Genomic DNA, 9,298 nt, shown 5'->3' with positions numbered 1-9,298 from the left:
TTACCACATAGACATTCAGATAAATAAACAAGTCCTAACCTAGTAACCTGATCATGCCTGACCATTTGTAAATCGACAGCACCTCCTGCAGGAATTAATTTGCTAGTGTTAAATTACCTTCTATGTTAAGCCAGGGAAAGGAGAGGAAGGGACCCCCATAAAGTCTCCGAAGTTAGCCAGTGCTATGTCAGGCCATTGGACAAATAAGAAATGTCATTAGATACACCCAGATTTCTTGAAAAGAATTTCTCTATTAAGGGTCGGAAGAATGACTTATCACCAGACTTTTCCTGTGGTTTTCTAAAAAAAAAAAGTTACTGTTGAGGACTTTTGTTCTTGAATCATACGCATTAAACTTGGAGGATTCTTTTTTTGGAGTTAGTACTTAGGAAAACCTCTACACATACAACTAGACATACTTTCTATTATGAGCCTTATCTCTGGTTTTTACCTCATACTTCAAAAGCAAAAGGATAACAAGATGTTTAACATTTAAAAAATCACTTTGAATTGCTTTTGCCTTTACATTAGAATATGCAGAATAAGTCAGGTGAGCCTCTTTAAAACTGTTACCATGTTATGATTATACGTGAAAATGCCTCCCTTCAGTTTTTAAGTTTGCCAAGTTGGAATGCTAACTCCTTGGGGCTGTCTAGCAACCTTGGGTGACCAAGTCTGAAAGCCAAACAGCAAACCAACATTTTCTATAACTACATGTGAATTTTTCTCACCGTTGGGTTGATAAGAATATTGGGGGTACTGGTACTGCTTTATAGTTTCTCAGTGAAGGATAAGTTAACCAGAGATTTAAAAATTCTTGCGGTCACCTTCAAGTTAAAAAGGCACCACACTTTTGTGGAAGTGTTAAATGATAATGTATTGAATTCATTTTAATTACAGGATGCATTTCAACATTTCCCTTCATGAACACTACAGGTTCAGAAATCCTTTAAGGCAGTAAGTATTGCATAGGTTTTGACATTATCAAAATTATAAAGTCTAAAAAGGCATAACATAGGAAATAATCAGTGCGACACTGATGAACTCAAGGTGTAAATTAGCAGTCTTTATCAATCTCAAATGCATGCTTTCTTTTTTTAAATGAAGAAGGAAGGGGATTTTGAGGTGCACAGTAAGTTACTGAAGAGTACAGGAGGAGGAATTCAAGTTCTCCTCTCCCAACTCTCTTAAAAATGTAAATAATCAAAGAGTTGCTTTACATCTTCAGTTAGCTGCTTGTAAATCAGAGGACATCTGTGTGTGCATATACAAGAGAAAGATATATATACACACACGCACACCAGATACACAGGTCTTACAGTAATTCTTCTAAATTACTTTCTAATAAATTTATGAAACTAGGACTGCCAATTCTCAAAAACCATCTGAACTAATGAGTATTTGTATTGTATTAAAAAGAGGTGTTTTTAAAATGTGGAACCATGATGATAATATGTGCGTATGTGATGGTTACTATGTATTTTTTTGAATTGCATGTTACTTGTAATTTGAACTAAATGATTTTTTCTATAGTTCTCCTTTACCATACGCTTTGAAACACAAGGGGAAATTTATAGCTAAATTTATGTTTGCCACACATACCTATGCTTATGAAATATATCTAAACAGTTTACTCGTTCATGACAATAAATGCTTAACCTTTAGAAGTAAACTGCGATCGCTGAAATGTCAGTAGTTGAAAGGCCATCTGTTCTAGGTAGAATAATGATCCCTTAATGACACAGCAGCCCCAACCCAGAGCCTATGAAGATGTTAGGTTACATGGCAAAGGGGAATTAAAGTTCCTAACAGAATGAAGATTGCTAATCAGCTGATTTTGAAATACGGCGATTATCCCAGTCTCCTGACAGGCGCAATGGAATCACAAGGGTCCCCCAAAGTTGAAAACAATGCAGAATGTCAAAGTGTCAGAGCAATTAGGTGTGAGAATGTGACTTGACTATGTTAGTTTTGAAGATGGAAGAAAGGGGCCAGGAGCCAAGGAATGCAGGTGGCCTCTAGAAGCTGAAATAGTCAAGCAGATTTTTCCCAGAGTCTCCAGAGCGAACCAACTCTGCTGACACCTTGATTTTAGCCCAGTGAGACCCATTTCAGACTTCTGATCTCCAGAGCTGTATTTGCATTAAGACTGAGGTAATTTGTTAAGGCAGCATAGAAAATTAACACATCATCCAAATGTAGCTAGCTTCTTACCCTAGAGCAAAACAACTGAAAGAAGTTTAAAGTCTTACAGTAATACTGATCAACCCATTATTTAATTCATACCAGGGAATTTCTACAGCGATTACACTTGGCTTCAAGTAAATTCAAATCTTAAAAGTAATAAATGTGAATTGAAAAAATAATTAAACTATATCCATTCAATGTACTGTCATTCTTTTAATGATGAAAATGTCACAGAGTAATAAGGGGTTTTTATTTCAGTATAGGATACAAGAAACATTTGTCAACAGAATATGTTTTTACAGCCTCCAAATAGATTACTTACAAATATTTGCAAAGTTTATTCTTATGGGATTCATGTAGTTTTGTACTTGATGTAACAGTTTACAGAGATGAAAAATTAAAATAGAGCTTCTTATTAGAAAGACAACAGTATACAATTTAGTTAGCCCTTGCTAAAGGTATTTGAGAAAAAAGTGGAGATGTTTTTCTTTGCAGTTTATTGTCACATGGAAGTCCCTCTGTTCTCTACCTCTGCTCCATTCTTTTGGTGTCACTCCAGTATGCTTATCTCCCGATAATGCTCTCTGTGCACTTGCCCTCCTCTGTACGTATCTGCGCCATGGCATCTGGTGTCATTTCTTCTGTCCCGATCTTCACTTGGACTGCGCCGTGGCCGTTTCCTTATTTCTCTTGGCTTGTAACTACCGTGACTTCTGCTCCGGCTTCTCCTGCTCCTCTCATCCCTGCTCTGGCTCCTGCTGCTCCTCTTTCTTCCAGATCCTCTCTTCCCTGGACTCTGGTCATGGCTTCTGGGCTTTCTGTCAGAATCAGAATGGCTCCGTTTGCTATTCTCCCTAGAACTCTCTTGTTTTAAAAACTTAGGCTTTTCCTTGTTACTGTGACTGCAAGAGTGTTCCTCATCCCGTTTTCTCTTCTTAGACTTGCCTCTCTCTTCAGAATCACTGTTGTTATGCCCTGAACGCTTGTTTTTCTTTCTTCTCCTCTTCTGTATTTTTGTCCCTTTGCCGTCGCTCTCGCTGCTGCTTTCTGAACTGTCACTAGAGGAGGAGGAGGAGGACAGTGGGGATGGGGAGGAGGAGGAGGAGGAGGAGGAGGAGGGAGGGGGAGGAGGGCTTGTTTTTATGTTTTTTGTGTTTACTTCTGCTCTTCTGAAGCTTTTTCTTTTTTCTATCTTTTTTCTTTTTCTTTTTTTTCTTCTCGAGTCGATCTAATTTCCTATTAGGGAAAAAATAGTAAAAGGCTATGTAAAAATAGTCTGTCCTTTCACTGACAAACATAAAATTTTGAATAGACAATACAGTTTCTTAGAAACATTAAAAGTGGTATTTTTTACCACTTTTACAAACACATTCTTTACTTTTATTAAACAACAACTCATTTTCTTCCTTTTATTCAAGGCACATACACAATAAGTTTAAATTAAAAAATACATTAACTGTCTTGGTATACTGTCCTCTATAGTAATGACTATTACATTTTTTTTTTTACTGAATCAGAATTTGAAATTATATAGTATTCTATGTAATCGTCACCGCGGCATAAAGAAAGGTCTGTAACATTAGCTGGATCAATTGCAAACTCAAATATAAACCTCTAATCAATGAAACATTAATTTTATGTATGTACTATTTTAAAATATGTAAATACTAAACAACATTACACTGTCAAAATTCAAGAACATATTCTCCAGAAATTCAGAATAAGAATATATTTTTACATTTTTAATACTCTATTTTAGTTACATAAAAGATCACATATTAGTTTTCAACAATTGTTTAGCCTTATTAAATAAATAATTAGGATAATTCTATTAAGGCATTATGCATTTCTAAAGAGTAATTCACATTCTCAGAAGAGTAACATTTATTTATATGATATATTTGAGTTACTCTGAAATAAAAATGTCCTCACTGGATTCTGTCCAGCCATCCTCAAAACTCCACATATTGAAACAACATGAGCTCCCTCTATTGGACTCACCAGACATTTCTTGGATTCTTTAATCCATAGGTAGTCTGTTTAACGTGATTCATACTTACTTTAAATTTTAGCATTTTCAGCATTCCTCATAAAACTGAGAGTAATACATGGCTCACAATATCTTCTAAGAACAAACTGTATATAAAGATATACAAATCTACTATGAAAAGTAAAACCTACAAATAAATCTATTTCCAAACTAAATTTTCTGAAAAGTGCAGTGACTTTGTGGTATAAGCTGAGTACATAATCTTACATTCATTTTCATATTCCTGAAAGACAAAACTATATTACTGTAGCTGAAGAATAAATCAATACATCAACGTGATACATGGTTTAAGTACCTTAAACTTAGGATCAGAGATGAATATGACCCTAAAATGAAACATAAGAAAAAATGTAGTTGAATTAATTAAACAGACACTTTTTAATCACCTGAGGAGTTTCTGTTTTTGTTTGGTTGTTAGTGACTTTAAAAATTCAACTTCTGGATCTTCTTCACCCTCGCTTGCAACATATTCCTAAATCAACAAAAACATCATTAAATTGCTAGATTAGAAAACAAGTTAGTTGTCAGGAAACATTTACAAATAAGTTTTATATTAGGGACATACTGTTGATGAGTATGACATTTTGGATTGGAAAGTGGAATTCAAAAATTTTTGTAGTCTACCTGCCAAGGAGGATCATAATGCCCTAAGAGATTAAGATGACTGCTTTATCAGGAGAGGACGATACAGAAACATAGATAAAATGTTTAAAGCATGGCTTCTACTCTCCCTCGTTTTTATTTTTTTTAACCTTTCTGCACTTTTATTTTTTAAAAATTTATTTATTTTTAATTGGAGGATAAATGGCTTTACAATTCTCTCTTAAGTTTGAATTTAAACACTTGTGGGTTTAAATATTTCCTTTTTAATTTAATGAAACATAAAACCCACGAAGGTCGCAAACTTTACAGGAAGGTCAAAACACTCACACTTTTTGCCTTTATAATTTCAACAGTACATTATTAAATATATTAAACAGTACATATACATAATAAATGGGCTTCTCTGGTGGCTCAGAGCTCTCTGGTATTCTCAGGTAAAGAATCTGCCTGTAATGAGGAAGACCCGGGTTTGATCACTGTGTGGGGAAGATCTCCTGCAGAGGGGAACAGCAACCCACTCCAGTATTTTTGCCTGGAGGATCCCATTGACAGAGGAGACTGGAGGGCTACAGTTCATGGGCTTGCAAAGATTAGGACACGACTGCGACTAACACTTCACTTCACTTTATACATAGCAGATAGGTTACACGTACAATCCCTAGCAATGTTTGAGATGGAATGTGACTCTCTCAGAGCAGCACAAGTTTATGCCAGTGGGAGTCTGGGTTTTAGTCTCAGCTCTGTCTCTAAATAGCCCCATGATCTTAGGGAAATCAGTTAACTTCTGTGGGCTCCAGTTTCCTCATTAAATGAAATAAATGGTTTATATTAGAACATCTACAACCCTTTAAACTCAACCATTTCTGGATCTATGTACAGTTTAATCAAGTAACTGTTTAAAATATTTTCCATTATTTTGAAGGGTTTGCTTTTATACACTTCTCATTGGTTCTGTTTAACGTCACTTCAGGGTAAGTTAGCAGGAAGGAAAAAGTTAACAACCTTATCACCAGATCAGTTAGGTATTTTATCCACAAAAACCCAGAGAAGCAGTTTCGTTTATTAAAATATAGGTTTAAAAACAATTTCTCATTTAGGTTAAAATAATAAAGAAGCAAAATCAAGATGTATTTTAGGCATTTTGTTTGCTCTATCTTGCCTTCCTATGGATATATGCATATTGGAAAACATTAAGTAGCAATTCACAAGCAATCACATTTAGATTTATAGACATTTTCAGCTTACTGATAAAAAGATCATTACCTGTGATGGATCATTTGCGGTCAAGTTTCTCCCCAGTACATTTCGTTTCAGCGCAAACCCACTGTTTCTCATCTCCGCTATTAGCTCCGAGGGGTGCATCGATGGCCCTGTTCACAAAAATCACAGTTTGAATGTATCATTTATATCTCTCTACCTTTTTCGGACTCCACAGTAGGAATGCAGTTGAAGCTTTGTTAAATAAAATCACAGCTAAATCAACTCAATAATCTTCTGCTGAGCAAATAATCAGATATGATTTTCTAAAACAGCAGTCTGGAGATTCAGAATAGAAAATAATTGCATTTTTCTTTACGTGCTAGGGGACTCTCTTCTTATGTAACTTTGTCATATTGAAAAAGATACACTTAAATGTTATCTTCTTGGTAGTTTTTAGTATAAAATCAAAGCAAAATGATAAAAAGACTGCAACTAAATTTTTAATAGTTATTCTCTCAGTAAGAATTCAATTTAAAAAGAGATACTTTTAAAGGTACATGAGCAATTTATTATTCTAGTTCCCAATTAAAAAATCCTAACCCTTATTTATCAAATACCAATACTGAATACATTGTCATGTGGTTGCTAACTCACACATACACACACACACACACACACACACACACACACATGCTATCAGTAACCATCGAGTACTTTAGTTATAATCTTGCACATATACATACCCAGAGTTTGAAGCTTCTAGTCATTAGTTTGGGGTTGGTGACAAGCAGTTTTAGGCTGGTTATATGTGTGTATGTGTTATATTTTTTACAAGCTGTTGTTTGCACTTTAGCAAAATCCCCAAACTTTTTGAAAAGTGAGCTTGTTCTGGTAACATAATATGCTCTAAAGACAAATAATATAGGCTAAACACAGATATAATTAACAATAAAAAAATTTTAAACATCTATACTCTTCCCTCAAACATTATTTATGTAAGATAAGAGAGGCTCTTTCCTCCTTTTGCATATTCCAGTTTCACTTTGTTTTCCCTGCCAGAAGCAAATCATGACATTTCATGGAAGGTTTTAAGTTTCTGGCCTAAATCATTACATTGGCTCCAATGAACTACACTGGGCAATGTATCTGGAATACAGGGAAGAATAGGACAGTTCCTGCCAACAAGGAATTCATATGGGAAGTTGGGAGGATGGAGAAACAGTCAGAAACTGATATTCTAGTTTGCTGATTGAATATGTCATCTAATTTCTTTATTCTTTTAACTGCTCCACTGGTCTTTTAACTATTGATACTTATTTGCACACTCACTTACCTGTTACCATAAAAAACAAAAGGAAACAGGCAATACAATTTAAATCTGTTCTCTTGTCCGTAGCATCTTTGGTAAAAAGTTTGGTCAGATAAGTTCAGGTGTACGTCAATAACTCTTATTAGACTCTGGGCTTTACCATTCTATTCATATTAGCAAAAACAACTGAAAGTTGCCTATAGGTATTAGGGAGATAATTAGAAAAACTGCCTATTATTGGAGTATGGGAAGTATTAATAATGTGATGCTTTTATTTATTGAAGGAAAAAGCCTTATTTATTGAAAACAAAAACATCATAAAGCAGTGCCTTTTACTGATATATTTCATTTTGAAACAACATGATATATTTTTTTTTATACAATTAGTTCCTGTGGATTACTTTAATGACTTTGAGAAAAATTATTCAATTTGGCTGATAACATTGATAATAAGATGTTATGTAAAAAACTGAATTTTAAATATTAGTATGGACTGCCTCTAAATGGCACTGAAGTGCTAATACAATAGTTTTAAATTAATTATAGAGTGTTCACTTTGGTGCCTTCTCAAATTTCACATGTAGAAACATAATTTTACAAAGTAGAAAATGTCTTTCCTGAAGTGTCAAAACTACATTTCTTTGTCAACAACGTTTTAGATGTTAAATGAATTCAGAAAGCAAACATGTTAAGAATTAGGATAAAAAGCACTCCAGTGAAGGGCTAAAGAGCTTTGGCCATTATGATGAGAGGATACTGATTTCATCAAAAGATGGGTAATTTTAATAAAATATATTAGAAAACATGCTTAAAATTTTTTCATTACAGTACTTCCAACCACTTCAAGAAAATGATCTCTTTTTCCCCAGGCTGACAGAGATTATACAGACTATGAAACAAACATTACTCTTCCATCACTTATATTTCTGCAAAATCTTAACTGAGATTTTATAGTACATATGCTCAGTGCATACTTCTACACTGTAAGACTCTAAATACAGTGATTAGTGAAGAATCTAACAAACAGTACTCAATAAATAAAATAACTATTTTTTTGTCAGTAGCTATAACCATTTAGGATTATTATATATATATATATTTTTTTTTTTAAACAAAAAATGCTCTTGATAGTAACATTTTTCAAAATCCAGACTTATTCACTTCATTTGGTACTTAAACTTCCTCCTTCTATCATCACAAGTTCTAGGTTTAAAAGATGTGACATATCAAGTTTAACTAAGATATATTTAGCAAGATATCTTTATACTTTCATGTTATCGTGATATTGGCTAGGTAGAGTTAAACTGACAGCCATGACTCCAGCTGAGAGCTCAAAATTTAATATAATAGATTATACAGATATGTTTAAAAGACAGATTTTGCAAATATGTTCAAATGCAAAATGATTACTTTTTTTGGATACCTTAATAATTTAAATTACACATGTAGCTGAGCTTGAGGAATGTTTGGTTTGCTCTTAAATTTGCCATGGCAGAATGATTCTAGAGAACTCAGAAAAAAGGGCTTCTGCTGCTGCTGCTAAGTCGCTTCAGTCGTGTCTGACTCTGTGTGACCCCATAGACGGCAGCCCACCAGACTCCTCTGTCCCTGGGATTCTCCAGGCAAGAACTGTGGAGCGGGTTGCCATTTCCTTCTCCAATACATGGGTGCACGCTAAGTCGCTTCAGTCGTGTCCGACTCTGTGTGACCCCATAGACAGCAGCCCACCAGGCTCCTCTGTCCACAAGATTCTTTAGGCAAGAATACTGGAGCGGGTTGTCATTTCCTTCTCCAAGAAAAAAGGGCGTTTGTTTTAAAACGTAGATTTGTAAGGTCCTTTCTAGATCACTTCAGCCAGGTTGGGTTAAGCCTCCATAGCCTGAAAACCAGTATTCCAAATTAGAAAAGCAGGTTCACGGAAGAAACTGTTTTCAGCATTCATTGATTTT

At 34.6% G+C, this 9,298-nt stretch overlaps 1 protein-coding gene across 1 annotated transcript in view; it reads right to left on the bottom strand.

The window, feature by feature from the left end:
• Positions 1 to 2,380: 2,380 nt before the first annotated feature.
• Positions 2,381 to 9,298, bottom strand: part of CIR1 (corepressor interacting with RBPJ, CIR1) — a 41,820-nt gene continuing 34,902 nt past the window's right edge. Inside the window, 5 exon segments of the mRNA XM_024980124.2 lie at positions 2,381 to 2,762; positions 2,765 to 3,295; positions 3,327 to 3,423; positions 4,624 to 4,709; positions 6,104 to 6,210. Of these exon segments, the coding sequence (XP_024835892.1) occupies positions 2,640 to 2,762; positions 2,765 to 3,295; positions 3,327 to 3,423; positions 4,624 to 4,709; positions 6,104 to 6,210 (944 nt within the window). The 3' untranslated portion in view covers positions 2,381 to 2,639.

The sequence above is a fragment of the Bos taurus genome, chromosome 2 (genome assembly GCF_002263795.3).
Source record: "Bos taurus isolate L1 Dominette 01449 registration number 42190680 breed Hereford chromosome 2, ARS-UCD2.0, whole genome shotgun sequence".
NCBI lineage: Eukaryota > Metazoa > Chordata > Mammalia > Artiodactyla > Bovidae > Bos > Bos taurus.
This window is presented reverse-complemented; position numbering and strand designations above follow the sequence as displayed.